We start from the raw sequence: 26,755 nt of genomic DNA on the forward strand, positions 1-26,755 counted from the left end.
GAATTGAAATATTGAAAAGTAAATACCATAAAAGCCATGCAATATCTAGTTACAACCTGTACAGTATATAACTGTAAAATGAATCAGAAAAATAAACTTAATCTAAAAGAACTATTGATAACAATGTTAACTTCTCATGCACAACATAATTATATGTAGAGTTTATACTTTTACAAAGTGTAACCATGCAAAAAAGGGGATAAAATGGTTTCGAGAATATTTTCATATAAAGGTCTGGAATATAGAAGAATGTATGAAGATTAGACTGTACCTGAGTTGACTGTGTTGATGATGATCTCACTGACCTATCAAAGTCATCATCATCTGCACTACTATTGCTGACCTTGCTGGACAATAAAGATCTCGCACTGTATGGCACAAATCCCCGTCGAGGTCCGTCATCAAACACGTCACTAGTCGCACTACTCCGTCTACTGTAATCATCCGTACTAGAAGTCGAATCACACTGGTATGAACTTAATTTCAAATCCTTGGAATTAGTAAAAGATGCAGATCTTGTCACTCCACGTGCTTTGTTATATATTTCAGAGCCATCAGATTTACGTTTTGTGTCTTTATGTTTAGTTTTAGCATCAGCAACAGCCTTACGCGGATCATATTCCTTCCTTCTTTTCCAGGCATTTCTTTCTGCGGATTTTGGTGAGTTATTTCTATGGCCTGGCCTTGTTACAGAGCCGGACCTTTCTTTTGCACTAACACCTGTTACACGTAAACTTTTAGAATGGTGTAGGGCAGAGGAGCCTTCACTTTTCCTAGACTTCCCTGGAGTGGTTTGTTGAACTGGAATGGACATAGACCGAGCAACACGTAAACTGTGTCTTCCTCCATCTTCCCGAGCGAAACTGTTATTCAAGTTTTCACGACTTTTCTGAACAATTTTAGTCCCTAGACTAGCATGGCTCCTTGAAGAATCAGGAGGAGCTTGTCTATCAGATAAAACACCAGACATTGGGCGTCTGGGTTTCTGTGGAGTACTTGATTTAGTTAAGTTTGTCATACTTCCACCACCGCGCGGAGTTCTGAACCCAGACGAGGCAATTGAAACTGTTGAAGCTGTAGACCTTGAAGAGTCTTGTGATTCATCACCATCTGCCCTTGCTCTACGTAGAGCAAAAGCTCGATTTGGTCTTGTCATTGACATTGTACCCTTACCCTTTGACCCTTGTCTATTAAACTGACCAGCTTCAGATTCTAGGTCCTCAGTCCTTATTGTTAAATCACCATTTACATCACTGAAAGTATCTGACACAACAGTTTTTTCTTCAACTGAATGTTTTCTTTCCTTTTCATGCCCAACAGTTCTTGATTTAGCACCACTCATTTTAACAGAAGGTTTAGATGGCAATGACTCTGATAATTTTAGTTTAGACTTATTCCCTAACACTTCTCTCGGGCTTTTATATAAAGATGGCTTCACAAAATCTTCATCTCCATTCACTAAAGCTACAACACTAGAAGTATCTGATTCAAAATCCACACTGTCATCAATAATTAAACTTTCATTTCTATCAACACTATATCTTACAGTCGATTGAGTGTATGAATTTTCATCACTTAATCCATTTTCCGTTTCTTGAAAAAAGTTTTTTGTTTCAAATTCATTTAAATCTGACAATTGACTGGTTTGAGGTTTTGAGCCCATTCTTTCTTCCATGGCAGTCATGACTGTTTGTGTGTCTCTAAGCAACACTTCAGTGTCAAGACTAGCCACGCTACCATTTCTGCTATAGTTACTACGACTACTCATGTCTGCTGTATTTTCAACCTCACTACCGTATTTAGTCAATGAAATAGATTCAGAGTCTGTGTCCTCATACCTTGCAGATACACGACTAGATATTTTCACAGCACGTTGTGGTGGAGACTGCAAGACTGACGCAGTGCCATTTATTGTGAGATCAGACTTTGAAGACATGGGGCTCTCCTTTGTTATACTTCTATCACTTGGTGTTGGACTAGAAGCTTCAGGTGGAATGGTGGGAAGTTTACGTCCGGTGCCAGGACGTTTACGACTTATTCCATTGTGTGCCCGTCCTGATGATTTGCTATCTGTATAAGAAAAAGTATAATTTCTTTATTACATATCTAAATCACTGCCCCTCACTGTCTATAAATCAAAACTGTTTGTTAAAATAATTACCATTTATTTTAGTACTTTAATAATTTAATAAATGTAGATGTATGTAACTGAATTATGACTCTTTATTCACCATCTCTATAAATTTCATTTTTTAATGATTCTATAACCTATCTTCGTAAATTCCATTCTACATACAAAAATAAAATAACAATCTTTTCTATCAAATCTCCTATTAATTCTGTTTAAAATACCTCTTCACATTTCATAAACTTAAGTTTTTCAAATTTTTAAGAAGAAACATAAATATTCCAACCAGATTATACCGGTAGATTCACATATTCACTACACAGTAAAACAACCTAATTCAGTTCACAAGCCTAGTAAACTCCTCTGATAAAAACCGGTGTAGTCTTTTATTATCAGAAGTCGACATAAAAACCTTTAGCATAAACATTTAACTACACAATCTAAAAATTTTAACATAAATCAGTTTGCTTTACTGCTGCCAAGATTCAATGATATATGAATAATATACAATTGGCAGGCGTGCGTCCATTTATATATTGTTTATATTCACATTTCCTTTGTTTTTATTTTGGTAATCTCCAACCTAAGTATTGTTGTCCATGTTCTCCTATTACAGACTGTTAACGAGGTGCTTTCGTTCAATTTTAATAATAACAAATCACTAGCGCTCAATTTCATAAGTAACACTGCACAAAGAAATCAACTGAAATTCCTTATAAACTGACATGCATTTAAATGACATATCCCCATTGTTTTACATGTGAAATGAAGTGATTACAGTTTTATGACTGTTTAAAAGGCAATTATACATATTTTGATCAATCAAAATCATTAATTAGAAGGAGATGGTGTTATGTATATAATTTTACCACATGATGTCACATATTTTCAATGTAATGCATTCATTATGTATTTCCTTATTTAACACATGTAAAATAATTTTAAGTTCACAAGATCTCATTTGGCATCCTAAAATAGAACATCACAAATTGTTTTTGGTATTTTTCTACTTTTTAATTCATTAATATATTGTTTTCTTGAGTTACTTTTTACACTATCCCAACACTGTGTCAACTCCCTGTGCATTTTTTAGCATAAGATATAATAAACTGAAAAGAATCTTTCATATGTTATTTTTATTTCATATAGCCATTATCAAATTTGTCCCAGATAAGTGAGAAAAAATGTCACCTGCTCACTTTATAATGCTTTCCCTGGTTCTTTCAATAAAAGTCAAATTGTAATGACTACTCATGTACAATCATATGAATAATTTTCATAATTTTTCATTTATTTCAAGGTATTGTTTTGTACCATAATAAGTCAAATTCTGGTCCTGATCTGCCCATAATTATATGTGTCCTAATCTTCCTATTTAATGCCCTCATCTGCCTAACTTGGGTCCTTCCTAACTTGGATTTTATTCAGCCTCATCTGTTTTTGGATTCCTATCAACCTAATTTGGGTCCTCATCTATCTGATTTATATCCTGAACTGCCTACTAAGCTTCCTAATATCCCTAGTTTATTTTCCTTAGTCCTAATGTGGGTCCTAATCTATCTGATTTACTAGTATATCCTGAACTGCCTACTTAGCTTCCTAATATCCCTAGTTTATTTTCCTTAGTCCTAATGTGTCTTGTTTCCTTTTTTTTTAATAAATAGAGGATATTCAAGTTTTTTCTATAAATACATGATTTATTCTCATCGAGTGGTATGAAAATAAATATTCATGAGTGGCGGTAGCCACGAGTGAAATATGATAATTTTCATGCCACAAGATAAAAATAAATCATGTATTTATAGAAAAAACTTGAATTTTCTGTTTATTATATACATATTTCTCTTTTTTTGCGATAATTTTGAAAGACTTTCCCTTTAATTTTGTGTACTGGCAGAATTTAAAAGAAAGTAGTCCCGCAAGACACCAGTGAAAATACGGAAAATATGTTTCACTGCAGTGAAAAATAAATTTTTACAGTGAAAATACGGAAAATAAAAATACACATTTTATTTCATCAATATTTCTCAATATTTCATTTATAAGTATATAATAAAACCATATACCATAATTCAGGTGACCTGGTTCCACAATGTACACAATTGAATAAAACAATACACTTTTAAATTTAAACTGGAGTTGACTTACAAATACAAATATTAAAATTTAGAATAGCCTGTGACTGAATATTGTCAATACACCTTGGCATATGAGCAGTGCAGACCAAGATCAGCAATCAACTCCACTCCACCTGATCATGGTCGGCACTTGGCTATTTTATGTTTAAATTTTCCCTAAAAATGATAAATGGTTTTGTCCAGATTGAAAGATGGACAAGTCCATTTAAGATATTAAGTATAGCAAGAGAATAATTAATGCAAAGTAAAGAACATACCTGAATAACATGTACATACAATTATAACTAAACAAGCCTATATTTTTCTTGAAACTGAAAAATTATTAATGTTAACAGTTTTCTGTTGTCATGGTGTCACAATATAAGTAGATGGTAAATGTCAACACATAAATTAACACATGTTTTTCTTCTTGTTTTTAATATTGTATCTTTATCAACTAAAATAAACTGTGAATAAATGAAGAAACCTGACACTGGTCACAGTTTTTGTTAATGTCACTCTATCACTGTACCTATTTAATGTTTAAATGTCATGATAAGATGATATAAAAGTATCATTTTGCAATAATAAAATATAAAAAAACAATCCTGTACCAAACAGGAGCCAATGAATAAAAGGTCAGGTCATACTAGTGATTCAATATTTTAAAGTTTGTGTCGCATAACATGCAGAATTCACAAATTTTTTTTCTACTAAATTGTTTTTTTCAAATGCAAGCTTTATTTGTGAATGGACCAGAATAAAATTAACTTAATTTATTTAAAGCCAGAAAATCACATGAAGTTGTCATGAGGTAAAACTGATTATTTGGCTAAATATTGTGAACTGATTTTAAAGCTTAGGATTGTAAACTGAATTTAAAGGTTTAGATTGTAAACTGACTTTAAAGGTTAGATTTGTAAACTGATTTTAAAGTTTTGGATTGTAAACTGATTCTAAAGCTTTGGAGTGTAAACTGATTAAAAGCTTTGGATTGTAAACTGACTTTAAAGCTTTGGATTTGTAAACTGATTTTAAAGCTTTACATTGTAAACTGACTTTAAAGCTTAGATTTGTAAACTGATTTTAAAGCTTTGGATTGTAAACTGATTTTAAAGTTTTGGATTGTAAACTGATTTTAAAGCTTTGGATTGTAAACTGATTTTAAAGCTTTGGATTGTTAACTGACTTTAAAGCTTAGATTTGTAAACTGATTTTGATGCTTAAAATTATAAGTGATTTTAAAACTTAAGATTGTAAACTGATTTTCAAGGGTTGTTAACATAATTTAAAGCTATGGATTACAAAATCATTTTTAAGCTTAGGATACATAATTTTTTTTTTCATCATTATTTCTATCAGACATACGATGAAATTGAATTAGTGTCCCGGTTTCATATTACAAATATTTTCTAATTTGTTATTCATAATTTATCAAAGTCTTACCATCTGATATAGAAGAGCCTGGACTTGACAGGTCCATGTCTGATTTATTTTGGGATTTCTGATTAGTCAATGCTGCCCACTGACTCACCCACTTTGGTGCATCACCTGGCACTGTTGGATTCTCCTGAAAATATAAATATATACATACATTTACTTTTATATCATAGAAATAAATCTTGAAGCCAAACATGAAGTAAGAAATATAACATGAATTCAACACCTGCAACTGTAGAGTTCAAACTATAAGTCTTCTTATTTTCCTATAGAAGACTTATGGCCCCTATGATATCTGTAAGAAAACAGATTATCAATAATTGTTAAGTTTGTTGTTTAATAATTATGACATCTCTTATTGCAACTTTTCTCTCATGTTCAATGTAATCGAAAATCAGTTAAACATTCTCTTTGCAAGTAAAAGAACTGAAAACCTTTTACCTTTAAATGACACAAAATTAAAACACTGTCATTTTATCATACTTCTTAAAAGGCATTATTATGTAACTAGTCCAATATCAAAAAGCACTCTTTATAATAATCATTTAATACTGAAAAAATCATTTCACCTCTTTCATTGCTTAAATAATCTCCAATGCATAATTACACATTTTTTACAAAAAATTCTTAATTGCACTATAACTTCATCTACAAAATGTTTCCAACTGATACAAATAACATGAAGCTTGTGTATAACATATTTCCATATTTTAATCAATTTAGTAATTTCAACCATTTTTATAAACAAGTATCTTAATTTAATATTTACCAATTCAATGATTTTATGTATCAGGTGGCACTAGTATTGTCTACAATCAACAATGTATGACAGACAATTTACAATAATAATATTTAATTTACCAGATCCTACACGCTTTGACTATACGGACTGATAATAATAACTCTAGGAAAAGCATGGATCGTTAACGGATATCTGAATCCTATAATGTTAGAATATATACCTTTTGAATAATCACCAGAATGCTTGAATGATACTGTATAATATAGTATCATGATATGTTTAATCTCCATGAGATCAAATCTCTAATCTCCAGATCCCAGATTAACTTCCCCCCACTTCGGATAGACAAATATTAAATAAGATAGAGATTATTTCTTCCATGTCACTGCCTTATTTATATACATGTACTAATCCTTTAACCAGCTTATATATGAACCACAAAAGGAACTTAGAATAATAATGTTCAAGGACTTAATTAGAAGTTCCTGCAATGGAATGTAATTAATTTACAAGGCAGGAAAAACTTGTTAAAAATTTCCTATATTAAAATACTGCATGACCATTTCTTTTGTCAAGTTTCTTTAAATATAACATCAATTTTGTAATAAGAAATTCAAATATCAACAGTCTACATTCTTAACTACATGATAAACAGTGGCTTTATTTTCATTGTGATATAAAAATAGTCCAAAATAATTGTTATAATTAACATTGCTGCTCAAGAAAATAAATGTTATCTTAATTTTGTTCTTTACTTGACCTTTCCTTGTTAACCCATTACTTCATGAGCATTTTGTGAAAAATGGCTGTTTTCATTGAAAAGTCTCCCGTTACAAGTTCAAATTGCTATAATACTATAAAAACTGCTTCAACACTAATCAAACTTGGCACAAATGTTGACTGGACCATTGCCCTTGCAACAACATACTCAGGCTTAAATTTTCTGTTACCATGGCAACGAGGGGACATCTCAAAATTGCCAAAAATCACTATTTTGCGTTGATTTTTTCAATCAAAATTGATTTCAAATTGCTGCAACTTCTCAATGGATTGAGATAGAGTCAAATGCTTTTCAGCGTTGGTTACACGTTACCTTATGATCAATCTGGGGTCATTTACAGCCTCTCACAAGTCCAAAATTTTCTTGGCGATGAGGGGGACTCCGCCCCCTTCAAACCCCCCAAACAGAAGGGGGCACATCCCCCTTCTGGCAACCCCCTGATGTATCTTTTGGTTGGGGGGCCGCGCCGAAAAAGAGGTCACTTTTTTTAACAACATTTCTCAAACAAAAACAAGTGTTTGGGGCCTAAATAAGGCATTTTTTTCATCATTTGAGACAACAAAAAGGGGAGGGGTGAAAAAGGCGTTAAAAGGCGTGTATATGAAGTAATGGGTTAAGAAACACAAAGTTTTATGCAATTTTCAAATTGCATTTTCTTATCTAACTTTCAATAAATTATTCTTCCCAAACAAGATAGCAATTTAATACAAAGGACGAGACATTTAATGAAAATAGATTTTCCTCAAATATTTGCCATCTTTGTGATAAAATATGGAAAAAAAACATGTATGCTGTTATCTTATTACAGTATCTTATAAGTAAATTTAACACTTACACGATGATTATGATAATTCCATGCAACTCTGACATCCATTCTTATTGAACCTTTTCAAATATATTCCAATTATTTATATCTTCTTGTCATTTTTTTTATATCCAAATAAAGATAGACCCTGTATTTTTCACCCTGCTTTATGCTAAGTATTCGCTCCTATGGAAAAATATTTCGTAGTGACTGTCTCTGTTATTAAAAATATTTTTCTTCAAAATTTTCATAAGCAATTACACTTTGTATAAATAGTTTCGCTAACGTTCAGTAAATAGGCACTTCAACCAATACCATGTAGTACTTCGGGCCTAAAGAACTTAAAATTCTAATCCAGTATATATTATATAGGTTGAATGTGCATTTATAATTTGAAAATGGATTGAAGTATTTTACTGTATAGGGTATAAATTGTAAAGGGAACAAGAACATGTTTGCTCGCGCCAAACGAGACTGAAATAACCACTAACAAAAGCTCTTTACAAATCATGTGTATTTTCTCATGTACTTTAAGGCAGTTTTCTTCACACAGGTGTGAAATACACATTTTGTAAAAATTAATTTTCTTTATTACATCTACATATTCTTTTAAATGCATTCAAGCAATTCTTATTGCATTTGAAAATATTAAAACAAAATTGTTAACAAACAAATTGAAATTGTCATACAAAGTGAATGAAAGAGAAAACAATTTATATTTCAACTTTAACGGACTAGAATTTTATTCATTATACATCACATTGCCTTTGGCATACAATATGACAAAATTTGCACACATTACATCTTAAATAACTTGTTTTACATAAGACATAGGTGTTAACTTAATTTGACAGTCTTTAAAGTCTGTAGTAATTTACTAATGTATGAATAAATAACAAATTTATGTTCTTATTCTGTAAATTAATGTAACACATGATTATATTACTGGTATCATTTCTAATACAAATTATATGCATGTGACACAATAAAGTAATTGTAATAATTACATGTATAACTGTTGGTGATGACTTCTATTTGTCTTATTACAATAATTCAAAATGAAAATCTAAAATGAAATGATCAGGTATTTTTATCATTTCAATAACCATACAATCTAACTATAATTTAAGTCCCTCATAATGATTCATCCCCATTTTTTTATTTCCAGAGATATTTGAATATTAATTGGCAATTTAAGGTCAGGAGAAATTTAAACAGTGGTATTTAAACAGCATGAGAAGCACCAAATATTTATACATATATTAAATAGAAAAAAAACTGCAAGAATCTGAATTCTGAGAATATTATACCAGTATTTATTCAATATATATTCCCCAACTTTTCCCAACCCAAATCTCGGCCATGTTTTCAGTGTAATCAATAACCTGATATTATGGACTTTACCCTCAAAGCTCATAACATTCTTTTAAAACTGATAACATTTTGATATGCTAAAAACCAATTCGTACATTATGACACATCTGTAAAATACGATTTTTCTTATTAAAACATTAATTTAATAGTATGAACTATGAAAAAGATAGTTGTTTACAATTATTTGTGAAAAAGTGACTACAATATATGGTTAGTTAATAAAAATCAATATTTTGAAATATGATGTATCCACTAATAAAATACATAATTATATTGTTTGGCAATATGGACCAGAGACTGATTATCTGTGTGTTGCTTAAATTTTAAGTTATACATAACCCATGTATACCATTATGCCATACTTAAAAATCCATAAGATTCACTTCGGGGAATCCAATCATAAATTACCGGTACTGACATAAAAGGTCATTCAAATGTCTCAGGTCAAATCCCAACACCTGTAAAAATCTGGAAAAGGGGTGAACCCTCCAGAGCAATGAAAACAACAAAATTATATTAAATTGCAGACTCAGTTTGATTGAAGATAATGTAAAAGTGCAACATCTGTCATGTGACGCACCAAAGCACGGGCTTATGTAAAGCAGTATTCCATCTTTAACACTGACATGCTGGTAACTATGATTCTAAAGGACAAGAAAAACAAAAAGACAAATCCTTACAAAAATATACAGTAAAAGAGAACAAGAAAAAAGAAAGATTAGTAGCAACGGCAATGATAGGCTTCTGTCTAAAAAGAACTATTAAAAGTATTATGAACTCTTAAACATTTTGTGTTTTTCGTGGTAAAAGAAAGTTTATACATTAATTATACAAACCTTGAGAAAAATATTGCTGGTATTTCCTTTCACAAAATTGTTATTCTCTTGAAGACACTCCATTATTTTCACCATATTTGACAATACAACATCCACTTAACAATGTCAACTCTGACACAATTCCATGTCTACATTCTCTCCTTGTATTTGCACTAATTAAGTTTTAAAGTGTAAACCTCTTAACAGTTTCTGTTTTGCCACTTTTGTTCAACACTTCAAAAAAACAAAACATGTTCCTACAGAAACACATAAAAAAAACTTGACTGACATTACATTATGTAGTGTAAACGGTTTAGTTTATCAGCCAAGCGTATTAAAACCGTTGTGTATCACATCTTTTGAAGGTTGTTTAAGAATTTTATACATTCTAACCTATCTCAAATGTAAACAGTGTTTTGATCCTGTTTAAACAATCACATTGTTTAAATACAATGACATGTTTCCCCCTTATTTAAAACATATTGATAATTGTTTACCTTTCACAAACTTTGTGAAATTTACAAATCATTACAAAATATATTGGTACAACATTCTATTAACTCCCCATTTCACAAACTGGAACTTTTATTTCACTTGAAGAAAAACATGATGATGTGGAAAATTTGCCTCCCCACCCATACATTATAACCGTTATGGTTCATTAAGTTTTTACACATAAAATAACAAAATTGATACACCCATAAACTAATAACCAACTTTCCAATGACTTGACATCGTTAGCAATGATTAATATCAGTTTTGCATGAATTTATGAGAAATTAGTGTAAAAATAGTAACAAAAATTTACCTTGTTTTAGGGAGTGTGATCAATTAAAGGTAAAGATCCATAAAACATATCATCAAATAAGTAGATAACATTGATGATAGTCTGATTTCCTGTTTGAAAGTTAACTTCTGACCGTCGTGAATATTAATAGAAATACATTTCCTTAACTGCGAAAATATTCAAACCTATGCATGTTTTATTACTACGTGAAAATGACATAAATTTTGCAAAGTCACGTGTGATGTGTATAAAATCATTCATGTAATAAATCAAGACTATTTATCTACGTTATGTTCTCTTTTATGTTGTGCAAATAACTTTGAACTGCCTTTATTTTCTATAATACAGACTGCAATGAATCATTTAAGTCATGAAAATACTTACTCTAAAATATTTGTCCTTAAATGCATATCAAAGTATTGCAATATAAACTACACATAATTATGATACTTGATAAAAAAAAAATTTTTTATAAATGAATAAAATTGACAAATGATTCACTTTTCAATACCCTAATTTTGCCTGATATGGAAAATGTCCACAGTATTTCTTTTCATGTCACAAACAGATTCAAGCAATTAATCCCTACCAACATAATTTACACATTTTAAATATAAGCTGTTTCTATGCACTTTACAGTAGAAACAAAATTAATATTGAAATATCACACAAGGTGAAACCTTTTAATTTTCCAAATATTTACATTGGCCTCTGTATTGTAAGACTTAAAGATTTATCAACCTTGTGAATAGATCAATGTAATAATAAAATTTCAATTTTGATTATCTATCTGACATTATGGTCAAATTTAATGGCTCTTTTTTTATATAGTATAAGTCACTTTTATGCGATAAAAATCTTGCACAAGGTAAAGCTAAAAAAAATTGTTAAGCTATCATTCAAACAAGTTAATTTGCTTCAAAGTTATAATAAAAATACCTGTCAGAATTATCCTCTCAAAAGTAGACAATCAAACCACACTTAAATATGCCTTAGATCAATAACAAATTCATATATTCTTTATGGTCCATGAATAAAAGCAATACCATGAAACTATTCTCTAAAATATTTCATTTTCATCAATCATTAACATTTATTACTCTATTTACATCCCTCTTTTGTGTATGAATAGATTCTATAATTCATATATAGCACATTCCCTATATTCATATATAATATTTACACCTGGCTTAGTAAGTGAGCCGGATAGCTAGTGTTAAAACATGCGGAAAAACAGCCCCTGGGAGGATGGTGAAATATAGCCAACATTAACACTTGACTTATGATGGATGTCTTATAATGATAAACCTGTGTATTCAATTTACCCTTCATATGCTGAATACGTAAAATGGACCTGTCCATTTTTCAATCTGGACAAAATCATTTATCATATTTAGGGAAATATTGACTAAATAGCAAACAGTGCAGACCATGACCAGATGGCATAGATGTACAATTGTGATCTTGGTCTGCACTGTTCCATACAAAGAATAAGTTGCCACTAACAAGTGCTAACTCGTGTCTTATTCTCTAAGATTTATATTTCAGGTAGCAATTATTTACATATTAAAAGGTCATTGCTGCTTAAATTATATTCACTTAATGTTTAATTAACAAATTCAAATCTGAAATATCTATCCTTACTCATTAAGAAAATTTTAAAAATAATACATAAAAAAGACCATATCTGTACCATCACATAGAATTAATAATAAATAAATATACTTGTAATAGTATCATATAATTAAAATAAATTTAACTTTTAAATTTTCCATTTCCTAGATTACCAATATCCTGTTAAAGTCCTTAAACCACCACAATTCATTTATTAATTCATTAAAAACACTACCTCGCTACGAAATAAAATTTATATATCGTGATATCAACTGAATTCTTTATGTCCTTGAACAGAGAAATTACATTTATACAAACTACCAGAAGTTTAATTACTTTCTATGGTACTTTAATCCCAAATTAATATCCTTCCATTAAAATCCAGCCATAGCTACTTAGTAATGAAAACACTATGATCCATCTAAATCACTTGCACATGTGACCCTTGCTTTGAATATGACTTGTAAGATATATTAGTGTAGATACATATATACATGTAAGTATGATTATAATAATCATTATATGCTGTTGGTCAGCTATAACTGTCATTATATCCTGACATCTGACCCTGACTTATCATACTACAACATTGCAGCAGTTGAAGACAAGCCACAACTGCAGCAGTATAAACAACATGAGTGAGCAATATATCCCTGTCACAACAACAATCATATCCTCTCATGTCAATATTCACATCCCTCTCATGTCAATATTCACATCCCTCTCATGACAATGTTCACATTCCTCTCATGACAATATTCACCATGACAATGTTCACATTCCTCTCATGACAATATTCATATTTCTCTCATGACAATATTCATATTCCTCTCATGACAATATTCATATCCCTTTCATGACAATATTCACTATGACAATATTCACATTCCTCTCATGACAATATTCATATCCCTCTCATGATAATATACACCATGACAATGTTAACATTCCTCTCATGACAATATTCATATCCCTCTCATGATAATATTCACCATGACAATGTTTACATTCCTCTCATGACAATATTCATATCCCTCTCATGACAATGTTCACCATGACAATGTTCAATTTCCTCTCATGACAATATTCATATTTCTCTCATGATAATATTCATATTCTTCTCATGACAATATTCACATCTCCTAATGGCAATATTCATATTCCTCTCATGACAATTTTCATATTCCTCTCATGACAATATTTATATCCCTTTCATGACAATATTCACATTCCTCTCATGACAATATTCATATTCCTCTCATGACAATATTCATATCCCTCTCATGGCAATATTCATATCCCTTTCATGACAATATTCAACAATATTTAACAAATCCTGAACAATTTAAGAAGCTGATTTATTTTCAGCAGGCTCACAACTCTTTCAATAAGTCAAGTTAATAAATTCATTCCATTGAGAACATGTTTACTGTACAATAGATAATAAGGTCCATATTTATCAATTTCTATAACCATTGTACTGTCACAACACAGAGGCAAGTATAGAAAATCATAATGACATTGTCAACTCTTCAAAATTCTATCATTTTTCAAACTGAAAGCAACTTTTCTTTAAATGTATTGAAAATTATCAATGTGAAACATTTAATAAAATTTTCACAGTAAGTTATTGACCTTTACATTCTTCATCAATCCTGCTATCAGTGATGTCTACAGATTTTATTCTATTATTATAACATCTCACCTGAAATATGTAAGCCAAATGCTTTTAGCTTGTACCCAAATATGTCACAAGATACATAAATTACAAAATGTAATCCCCAGAATGAAAATGTTCATCCGCTGGCAAAGAATTCATCTCAACACAAATGAAGCTAAATGAAAATTTAATGCAAGGAAGAATGATGATATAAATCCTATATAAAGCACATTGAAATGTACATAATTTTATATAACACCAGTCAAAGTCCACAAAAAAATGCAGTTAAAAAAAACCTTTTTTTTTTTTGCTTTTTTTAAAGGAGAAATCAAATATCCATGCAGTGTAATATATATATCTGTAGAGGTTGCTACATCAAAGTACTGTACCATAAATTACCCTGGTATTACAGGAACAGTTTAATGAGATGTAAATTGAACAATGTGACAATTGTATTTATTCAAGGTAACTGGTGTGATACCTGAGAGCATGTAATGTAAGAGGTAGATATATTAATGATGCATCAGATAAAAGAACCTCCCAGTATTATCAAGATTTTTCTTTACCTCAATCATTTACCTTTTGTATGCAAGTATGTTAAGTTTAATGAGGGTGTATTTACCTTTTCAGGTGGGGGGGGGGGTATTGGACCCCAAATGTATAATCATTCATGCCCTTTCAACTTTTATTTATTCTATTTTTTCTTATCTCTGTGGCCAAAATGTCAAACCAAATCTTTTTATATAGAGCCAGGCAAGCATGATCTCCCATACTGTATGTCACCACCATACTCTATACTGCTAGGCTACAGAAATTGAGTATTTTTATATATTGAAATCACTAAAAATGATGATGAAAATTCCAAATTCATGATATATCAAGTCCTTTATATTAATTAAGAGTAAAGTAGATTTCCGATCATGTTAACATTGTCAGGGTTATACCATGATTTTAGACTTTCAGCAGTGCATGACTCTCAATGCAACATTTCAGGCACTTGTTAAAGCACATAATAAGAATCATTGACTTGCAGAAGTCAAATGGAATAAAGACTTGTTCATTTCATAGGAAACCATATGTATAAGTAAGGATAATAAACAAGCCTTAAAAAATTCTAGGTTAAAGACTTTTTTTACAGGAATTGATATATAATATAATAATCAAATTTCTGTAAAAACAGTGTTTTTTACTTGTAAATTTTCTCTGAATTATGCAGTAAACTAGCAAATGTAATGTTAGCATTGAGTGCTCTTCATAAGCCTCAGCAGCTGGCAAAATAACTGTCTTCTACTGAATGTACAAGTGGCTACTTATGCAAAACTTTAATAAAAAAAATATGCTTTAAAATCACTCAGGTGATTAACCACTTACTGCTTTCACATTTTCACCGTCTACATTACGGACAACATAAAACATTTCTGATAATTGTATCATTTTCAGATTTTTTTACATCATATCACCATATAAATCCACTCATCTGATTTCACATTTATTAAGAACCCATTATATATAGATCTGAAGTTCTGCTCCTACTGAATAATTCCACTGTTTATTCTCTATAACAATAAATAATGCAAGCAAAGAACCCTATCTAGCTGTTTGAAGAATAGATAATGACCTCAGCAGTCTAATTAATATCCATAAATCACCCTACAACTTCACTTGTTTTCCATTGATTAAATTCTTGTGGTTTTTTATTGGCATGATCAATATAAAAGTATAGACCAGTAGTAAAACAAAAAACAAACACTCAAATTTATTTCACTACAAAAGTTGCTCATAATATTTTAAAAGATCTGTGTTTTATTGAATTTAGTACAGATTAGATTGCCCAATATATTTTGAAAGATCTGTTTTTAATGAATTAAGTAAAGATTAATTAAACAAACGTCAAAACAAAATATTGAAATACTATCAAGTCATCAAAAAAAAGTGTGATCAAGTCACCAAAAATCTAAAAAAAAACCTTTGATTTTCACAACAAGAAACAACTTCAAATGATAGCTTACTATACAGTAAGTGATGTACATTGTATTTCACTGATAAAAACCTAGCACTTTACTAATTATCACAATATAAATACAAGGTACAGTCACTTTCCCTTAAACCAACCATTATCATCATTATCTTCCCCTTTCATCATGACATCCGGGGAAATAACCATTATACCTATTCTTGTATGTATACAAGACAATACCACACGCAATACAGAAAAATAAAAACAATATCCTAATGTTTATAGGTATCCAATATAAACAAAATCACACAAACGCAAAGAAAAACAACAGCAAATTACATGTACCGTGCAATTATCATTAAGTACTAATACATTACCTAAAATTACTTAAACTGACAGTATTACCGTTAGTAAGTATATACCTTGTTAATGAAGTCATTAAGTGCTAATGAGCCTCGGGACACAAGTGTGTAGCTAGCAAGGTGAGCTGATTATTTCAGATAAAATATTTATTGACACAACCCCTTAAGATAACATGAATTTGGATTTTCAACAGTCTTTGATTAGCCCTGGTGTTATACATATTTTATTTGCATGTCCTTGAAAACATTTCAACACTGTCAACATTGGGAAAGAAAATGTACAGAAGAAAGTTATGATCACAGTTAAATGAACAGGTTAACAGGTGATCAGGGAACATTTGTCATCTTATAGGGAAGAAAATTTCTCTATCTAAAATATCTATCTTATCACCAAGGATCTGATCAATTATTCATTTCCTTGAAGACTACATTAAAAACCTGCCAAGTTTTGAAATTTGAACAGTTATTATAGGTTAAAGCTAATTTTCATAAAAATTAGAAAATGTATTTAAAAGTGAAAATTTATGAAGTGAACAAAGAAAATAATTTATACATTGCAAGTAGCACTTGAAACCCATGTAACTTACAAAAGAGAGGTAAGAATAAGCAAAAATAGCCCTTACTGCAACATTTACGCAGTAGAAATATGGTGATAAATGCTACAAAATCAGTCCTTTATCCCACACATGTAAGTTATTACTGAATCTTAAATCTTTTTACTTTTCTTAAACTCTTAGAATATTTTTCTTTAATTTTCTTGAAATATCTTGGCTCATCTGGAGGCATGCAGATTTAAGTAATTTTTCCTTATCCATATACTGAAACTGAACCAAACATAAATGATGAGTAGGCTGGCATGAGTCTATACCTGTGAGAAGTTACGGGGAAACAATTGTCATTAAAACTAACTTTAAAGCAAAAGAATATAGAATCACTTAAAAAATGGAATAATGCTTTTTTTCTTTTACCTTTTTTTTTCCTTAACCTTATTCTTTTTTAAAAGTTAAACAAACTTTCACAAGTTTAACAGCACTATTACAACTATATGATGAGGCAAACATTATCTGATCATAAAGATGCAATAAGATGTGTATCTTATCAAGTATAGATCATATCTTGAGATGAAAATAAATTTTAGTGTTAAGATATTGAATCACATTAAAACTGGTTTAGCTTGTTTCTCAGATGTTTTGAGTCGATAACGTGGTGGTTCTGTAAACAATTGCTAAACAGCAGTACAACTTTTCTGGAAGTAAAAAAAAACCTGCCACATTTCCTCTCACAAACTTTTCGTTTTGTTCATATTTGTTTAAAATAAGACAACAATACAATCTTAATACTTACATCATTATATCCCCTTGATTCTGCACTACCCAATTCTGCCTCCATACTGTCGGCCATCTTGGGCTGAGCTTGCAGCTTCTCCAATTTTTCTATTTCTTCCAACTCTAGATTCAAATGCTGTAAGTTTAAAGTAAGGTCACCTTGTTTGTCCGATTTACCACATTTTTCACTGAGATCAAGATTTACACTTCCAGAACCATTCACTGATACATCGTCAAGTCCGAAAACTTTTTCAATATTTTTACGAGCTTCGTCTTCTTCTTTCCCATCCTGCTCCTCTTCAATTGTGTATGTACCAGCCTCACTAACTTTATCTTCCTCCTTTTTAGGAGTAACCTCCTCATTGGATTTCCTCAGAACAGAGACAGGCACTTCTTTCGATCGGATTTTTTCTACTTTTGCACTCTGAGTAAGATCTTGTGATTGAGTTTTTCTTGACCGATCAGTGTCATATTTAATAGCTTCGTGATACATTTCATATTCTGTACCGGAAGCTCCGCTGACTTTGGTTCTGAGACTATCCACACTTCCTGTTGAATTATTTTGGAACATTTTATCAATGAGATAAGAGGCTTTTTCATTGTTATATTGTGTTGAAGAGGCAAGAATCTCCTGGCTAACAGCTTTTCTTGCACGTATCACAGATTTTGGCTTTGACTGACTACTATTAGACGCAGGTACCCGCCTTTTTACAGCTGATGACTTTGTTCCTAAAATACAAAAGAAACCAAATGTAACGACAAGAGATTGAGCAAAATTCTCAAAATTAAAACAAAACTGAGCCTAATAACATTGAACATATCAATCATTTATAAGATTGCTTGTTTATGTCTGTCTCTGGAGGATGGTTTGCAGATATTCTGGTATATTATTACAGGCATTCTCTGTATATCTGTAAAGTTCAGTAGATCACAAAATAACTGCCAGCCAAAATAAACATTATCAATACTGCAACCTGCAGATATACCCATTTCAAATAAATACCATAAATTACAAAGGGGAGCTTACTCATTTTACCTTATGACAAAATAAATTAAGACTATTTCAGTGCTTTCCCTTTGGTATTAGATTCTTTAAGATGATGAATCATCAAAGTTTGAAGAAACCACATGTTATGATAAACATTAAGAAGCACAGTGTGTCAGTTTTAACTCCTATTCATAAATAAATGTGAATTCAATTTATATTGACACATATGCAATACAAGACATCTAGACTACTGAATCAAGTTTAGGATTTATAATCAATATTTGAAAAGGGTGCACATCTTTTTCATGATGATAAAACTTTCTTTTTATAATTAGATTCATATAAACATGTTTATGATCTTGCTTCAGTAAGCTAAACTGGAAAACATTGATGTGAATGAACTTTTAATGAAATGAAAAAAGCATTAAAACAACATAATACATCATAAATAAACATTTAGTAAGAAGTGACACTTCATGGTCCATTTCCATTTAGTATCAATTTGTATACATCAAATAAAGTTTTACAGCTTATAAAAGTATTCCCTCAATCACATTCATTTATAATGAGCAAATGTTTAATGCTTAGCCCACAACTTCTCCTACCCAAGCCACCAGTGCAGACCAAGATCAGCCAGCACATCAGTGTCATCTGATCATGGGCTGCACTGTTTGCTATTCAGTCAATAATTATTTTGAAACTTTCCCTAATAATGATAAATAATTGTGTACAGATATTTAATGTGGCAAGAGTTAAAGAAAAATAAGAAATTGAGTCAAATATCTATAGACTATCATGATAACTTTACCTTTTGAGAAAGAGCTTTCAGAATGATCATCATCCATGCTCCTAGATGACGATGATTTACTAAGCATTTTCAAGCGTTTATTTGAAGCTGATTCTGGTGTTGCAGAAGTGTTCCAAAGTTCATCAATCTTGTGTTGGTGGGTAGGTGAAATATCCCGTCCCTCGGACACAGCCCGACCTACAACTTTATTCGTGGACTGTAAATATAAAAGAATTATTATACTATAAAGTTTTCCTCAAAAATTGATATTATGATTTATTTTTTTTTAGGTCAATATACCATAATATATTGTATACTTTTTTTGTGGGGTGAAAAAAATCTTCAATTAATAAAATTCCAACCATTCCCCCAATCCAAATATCCAGCAATAAAAAAATGTTGGATAAGCTATGAAACAAACCTGGAATATACAGGAGCTAATAACTTAGCCACTGGCTCGATTATTGATGTTTTTCTTCATATAAATACATGTGAACAATCTCTTGCCTTTAAAACACTTTTTTTTAATTAACACAACATACAAGTGTTAAAATAGCAATATAATTAAAATTTTGCATTTTTAAAAATGCCATATTTAATAATTCTCTTAGCCTTGATTATTTTTATATTAATTTTTTTTTCAGTTCTGTATCATTCATGTTTGTAAACATTATAACTAACATAGGTTGATGAATATAGATAATAACCCTATCTTGTTACATCTTACCTCAACAACTATAATTTAACCATCGTAAAACATTTAAGTGTTGTTTTTAATTTACTACTTGATGGTATGTGTTAAATCTTTTGTGTTGTAAGTTTCTGAATGAATATTTTATGACTTTTAAAGTGTTCTTAAAAGTAACAAAAAGAATGTACACAGACAAAATTATGTTAAACTTTCTAAAATCAAGACTTGTCCAGGGTACGCCCCACTTTTCTCATTGCTGAATGGTTTAATTAAAGTAGCCGAAAAAGGGGGCATAACTTCTCAAATTTTTATTTTAAGACTATATGACCCTTTGAAATGGCATCACATTTTAAGACTGAATATTTTAACTTTAGGGAAAATGGACGTTAAAATTAACCAACACTAACAACAACATATAGGTCATGACTATAGCTCCAATGTCATAGAAGAAGACTAGTGGTACATTGTAGTTATAAGCAAATATTTGATAATGCTGCCAATACCTGTCAATAATTTGGGGACACAAAAAAATGAATATATATACTACAGACAATGCCTTGGCTATGCCAGCAGTTTGGACCATGGTCAGCCTGCATTTCTTATTTGTCCAACATCACCAAATGTATTTACTTAGATTGCAATGTGAATAACATTTTACAAACTCAATAAAGGACAAGTTCAGTATAAAAGCAGTATGGTAAGTATATGAATCATCAGTTGAACCCATCAAAGATGTTCAGTGTCTGACACTATATTTTACATCTCATGTCAACAGTTCAAGTCAATGCAAATTTCAATGTGACAATTTTGAGCTTATAAAACTGTTATTCTAATACAAGATGAAGAGGCAATTTGAGGTCATTAGTAGGCTACTGGCAGATTAAATGTCCAGAATAAACAGTCATTAGCAGAGTGTTAACAAAGGAGACTGTACTGTATCTAATACTACAAAAAACATCAAACAAAATATGAAGATTAAGACCATAAGTAACATATCCTTATTACATTCATTATAATCATAATCAGACATTCACTGTATAATGCTATGGGGATAATGCAGAAAATGTTTGTTCATTAACCTGATATAACACTGTACAAAAAAATCCTAACAAAACCATCATATTTTACAGCTTAACACATATTATCCTTCTGTCTCTTATTATAGAAAGATAGTTAAGGCAGTTCTAAGCTACCACGAGGTATGTTGCTTTTCTTTTTATAAACAGAAAGGAAATGAAATTTGAAATCATTTCATTAGGATATATAAAACAACACACACACACCCACCTCCTTCCCTGAAATGTCACACTCAGCAATAAGTCGCAATAGTTGAATTTTTGTCATGACATGTATATTAATTTGTGACAATGTAATTTTTCATTTTGCAAATTTTGAAAAACCAATGTATGTATACTTACATTAGTAGTGGATTTTTCTTGAGGAATTTTCTCCTTGCTACTTGACTTAGATGGTGTTGATAACTTTTCAGAAGTTTTCTCCTTTCTTTCTCTAAAACTTTTCCTCAACCTTGATGGCATAAAATCTCCTATACTCTTGCCCTCAAGTTGATGCTTAGACTCATCCCCAAAGTCCACTGTAAAAGCCATATTAGTAATACCCTCAGGTGTTTTAGGTTGAGTAATTGGCACTGTAGAATCTTCAGTTTTTGGCACATTGTTATTAGTGAGAGTAGCATCATGGTCTGAATGTTTATCCGCACTTGTTGAGACACTGGTCCGAGATTCCTCCGATGTCACCGAGGCTTTACTGGACTCTTGATCCATACTGCTACCATTGGATCTTAGTTTTTCTGAAATTAAATATGCCGTTATTATTTACTGTATTTTTATAAAATGATGCTCATGTTGTTAACTTGATGTAAACCTAAGATGGAAAATAAAAGTTTGAAATAAAAGATTACAAAACTTCACATTAGTGCAGTAACAAGTTAACTCCTTAAATGATTAAACAGAAGTTAACCTGTTATTGCACTAAGGTAACAAAATGTAAGGTATCCATAGTAATAAAATAAACAAGATACAAGCAACTGACACAATTTAAGTTTTCTGACCTTTGACCTTGTAAAAATGTGACCTTCACCCTTAAGCACACTCAGTGACATGCAGATGATAACTTTCTTATTAAATTTGCGTAAAGATTCAATAATATAAATCAACTAAACAAAAATTATATCAACTGACTTAATGAAATTAAAAGAATTAATGAAACAATACTTATCAAAGGAAATTAGATGAAAACCAGACAATAAAATTTGTTTCAAAATAGAACATTATTTTCGAGAAAATGAATAAACTCTTTCAAAATATGAAAATGAAAGACTTTTCTTTAATACTGTCTGGAATATTTCCTTAATCAAAAAGCGACTGTATCATCTAAACTAGCTAAGTTACGTGGCCTTGCTATGGTAAAATCACATAAAGTTTAGATCTAATTAGCGCTGTTGTTAAGAATATTTGCAGAAACAAAAGATATAAAAAGTAACTGTTTTCTCATTTTCTCATGAGATATTATTGTTTTAATAAGCAGCCACAAATTGTAGACTGTTTATTAAAGTTGCATGTTATCACTTTATTAAAAATAAAAGCTGTATACATTTACTTATAAATCATACCTGTCAGTGACATTTTTAATTGTTTGTTTTTTATGAAACCTCTCATTCTTTGACCTCAAAATACTTAAGATGACTAATCCAGGTCATATAATTTATATGACTATTATTCACAAACATGCTTATAGTAAAATTTTTCTTTTTTTCAAAACCATCCTTTAATTATACTTGTAAAAAATATTGAATTGTCTATTTATTACAGTAATGTATCAAGAAACCAAGGTATCGTGTACATTTTATTTGTTTTTATGAAAAAAATAAACATGCTGCCAGTCTCTCAAACCAAAAGCTTCAGTTTTTTAACCCTTAATTTGACACATTTAAGATACTTAATATAAAGCAAAGACACAGTGATAAACAGCAAAGAAAAAACCCCACAAGATTCATTACATAGACAGAATAATATTTAACACGAAAAATAACTGTCACTTTTTGTTATAAATCTTAATGAATTTTAATTTTATTTCATTTCAAAACAAAATGCAACATAGCTATTGTATGGAAAATATATTTGTTTATCCCCCTAATTTTCTAATTCCTACATACATTATTCCTATACCATACACATTATTAAAGTTAGTAACAAACTAGCCGAAATACAAAATATTTCTACAAAAAGAGAGAAAAACTTACTTCTAAACGCTGCCCTTACTTTCCCAATCATTTTATCTGAAGTATTTTCAACCGATTTATCAATGATCAAACATAAGTTTTCAACAATTTCTTTTGCCAACCAGAAATCATGCATACAAAATCCAATCTGAGTAATATATCTTATAAATCGACACAAGTATGAATGGTATATAAATTGAAGAAAGAGATAATGTGTATTAGTCCCTATCTAAGTAACTAGCGGTATGTATGTGCTGTGAATTAAATCAACGATTAATTTATGTCCGCTCTTTGTCCACAGCCTAACCACCTAGTGTCTCCTTAGGAATTTAGCAATGGCAAGCCATCAATTTCAAAGGTCACACATTTGTTAATCTCCTAAAATCCAGGGATGATGATAGGGGTTCAGACTGTTATTACTTCCACATCTTCACGTCCTGTCTAAACTGACCAGTAAATTGAAATGACAATAACACCAACCAGTCTATATAAGGAACAAAACCAGAGAATCAATGTAAAGACATGACTACCGTCTCCGGTTACTATAATATTCACTGAATCAGCAAAGACATCTTATACCGCAATCAATACGTTAGCTTATATTACAAGTATTAATTGTGTGACAGTATGCAGTATTATATCACACCCTACATCATATTACCGTTGTTGTTTTATAATTAATTAGTTTTGAACATTAAGATATTCGATACATTGATCATGACAATTACTAATTATAGTCAATATTTAATATTTTGGTTATGGAAATTTGGAATTTGCCATAGTAACTGTTAATTTCAGCCTTTAAGTCGAGTTAATAATTATAATGGTGTTTCCTCATTTAAAATTTTTGATTTTTATTAAAAAACATCAGTTCAAGTGAAAATGATTTTATAAGAAATGTCTATACCTAAACTGAATGTAGACTACAGTATTTTATCATAAAGTTTAAGACAATTACATAAGGGTGGAGGGAAAAGTATGAGTTCACATATGATCACTCCCATAAAACATGGCCTTGAAAAATATATTTACTCCATGAAGTTATACCAGAATATTTTGTTTTATAAGTTCGTAACTACCTTTATATAACCTAACGGTTGTTTAAATATACCTTCCTAAATTAATTCATTTGTTTGTGCTAGCAGGGTTTACCTAGGAATGCTATTTTCACAGTATATCAGTTATTTCAGGTATGTTGGATAACTTAATTGCTTATAAATTCATGACCAGTTTTAATTAAATATTTATTCTATATAATTACCTCTCCCCTTATGATTCAACCTGGTGAAGAACAAGGTATTATATCTTAGGGTTCACAGACCATTTCACAGAAAACAAACTATATGATAAGAAAGGGAGAGACTGGTACAGCAGTTAATACAAGATGTCTGCCTCTCATTATGCAGGGACCATAGATTCAAGTCTTACTTGGGACTCAAACATGTTTCATCATATAAAATCAGTACTGATAAGTCCAGGAATCTGACTTGAAAATGATATATATTATCATTATCAAGTTAACATCATATTAAATCAACCCTAAACCAACTTAAATTCTTGGACTTGACCAGCTCCTTTTTTTTAACCTATCCATTATCAAGATGGAAATTGAACAGTAAGAAGCCTGGTCTGGCTCTATAATGGTGACAAAGGCTAATCACTTTTAGTTCCAGCATGAATGATTTTAGACAGGCAGTTAGAATCTACATGTTGAGTGTTTAACAAGATTAAACACTCACTGTTACACTAAAGGACAAGTTGTAAAAGTGATTCTATGACCATGTGACCTGTAAGCACTGGAACAGCATGCCATGTGATGCTATGTCTATAATAATATGCCTCCCAGGTCATGACTGAAACATTATTGAAAATAGGTGATGGATCAAACACAAATTAAAGTATTTTTCATCAATAATATACAGGATAATTACCAATATTGAGATCAGATTCCTCTTCACCCCACCACTCTGGTTGACCATACAGTGGAGTCCCTTTCTTAACCGTTTCCAATTCTGAAAATATACAACACACCTTTGAATTGGTATTATAAACTTTTATAACCCCTGCAGTTAGACAACATGGTTAAAAAGCAAAAAAATAAAAAACACTGAAAAATGTTTTCAGCAATTTTTATAGCAAACTATAGCACACTTGCATTATTTGATTAAAATGAAAGTAATGTAGTCATTGTTTATGGATGATATACAAGTCACGATTGTCCAATAAAAATTGATGTTACAAACATGCAGCAGACATACAAGGTACTATGTACTTGTAATCTGATTTTACAACTACATTGTGCACAGTAAGCAAATTCCATAATATGCTAGACTATAAAGTATTTACTTCCTAAAGATTTTCATTCTTGATGCATATGTTATAATAGGAGGAGTCATTTTACAATATCTTCATGATTAAAAACAAGTAGAACCCTTAAAGGCCAATTTTCATTTTATACACACAAATACATAAACAAGTGAATAAATCTCAGAGGCATATTCCTAACAAATGTTTTTTTTAAATTTCTTCTTCCATTTTGCTTTCAATGTCACATCCAGGATTCCTCTGGTAAAGACAAAGAATGTTCTATATTTGCCTCATGAAGATTTGTTTATTGTTCAACACTTAGGCAATAAAGCCACTAGGCCTTCGCATGCCATTCAACCAGACTCTTTAATACTCCTAGAAGCATAATTTTTGTATTTTAATATTGAAATCCCTTAAACTTCAAATGGAATGTTCCAAATTCAAAGCAAGGCTAATCCATTCCACAAATTTGGCAGGGTTCCCTGGCTATCTGACAGACAATGCTACTATAAGAGTAACACATAAAAAAGACAATGCTACTGCAAGAGTAACACATAAAAAATGATTATCTCATAATGCACCTTGTGCTAGAGACAGTTCATCTGGGGATATAAACTTAGAGAATGAATCTTTAATTTCCTGTCAGGATAAATTAGACTTTAGAAGATTACACTGGGTAGTAAACATTATTAGTGTCTGCAGTTTTCTGAAACCAATGTCAATAACTATCACCTTGAGGTTATTACATGTGCAGATTGTGCAGAAAATAATTCCTAAAATAGAAATGAATGCAGCTGTTAATCCTAATACAAAACACATGATTTAAAGAAAATT

General features: G+C 30.6%; 1 protein-coding gene across 12 annotated transcripts in view; it reads right to left on the reverse strand.

Annotated features, from left to right (window-relative positions):
* LOC132719918 (centrosomal protein of 170 kDa protein B-like) overlaps positions 1-26,755 on the reverse strand; it is an 80,859-nt gene that overhangs the window by 8,878 nt on the left and 45,226 nt on the right. For 11 of the 12 annotated variants that reach the window (XM_060703918.1, XM_060703904.1, XM_060703878.1 and 8 more), the window contains 7 exons: positions 25,546-25,626; positions 23,636-23,671; positions 21,792-22,183; positions 19,704-19,899; positions 17,927-18,636; positions 5,692-5,815; positions 272-2,070 (listed from right to left, as the gene is read on the reverse strand). In XM_060703918.1, coding sequence (XP_060559901.1) covers positions 272-2,070; positions 5,692-5,815; positions 17,927-18,636; positions 19,704-19,899; positions 21,792-22,183; positions 23,636-23,671; positions 25,546-25,626 — 3,338 coding nt within the window. The remainder of the gene's footprint in view (positions 1-271; positions 2,071-5,691; positions 5,816-17,926; positions 18,637-19,703; positions 19,900-21,791; positions 22,184-23,635; positions 23,672-25,545; positions 25,627-26,755) is intronic. The other variant, XM_060703884.1, reaches the window with a different exon arrangement.

Source organism: Ruditapes philippinarum, unplaced genomic scaffold, assembly GCF_026571515.1.
Source record: "Ruditapes philippinarum isolate M1 unplaced genomic scaffold, ASM2657151v2 ctg821_1_1_1_1, whole genome shotgun sequence".
NCBI lineage: Eukaryota > Metazoa > Mollusca > Bivalvia > Venerida > Veneridae > Ruditapes > Ruditapes philippinarum.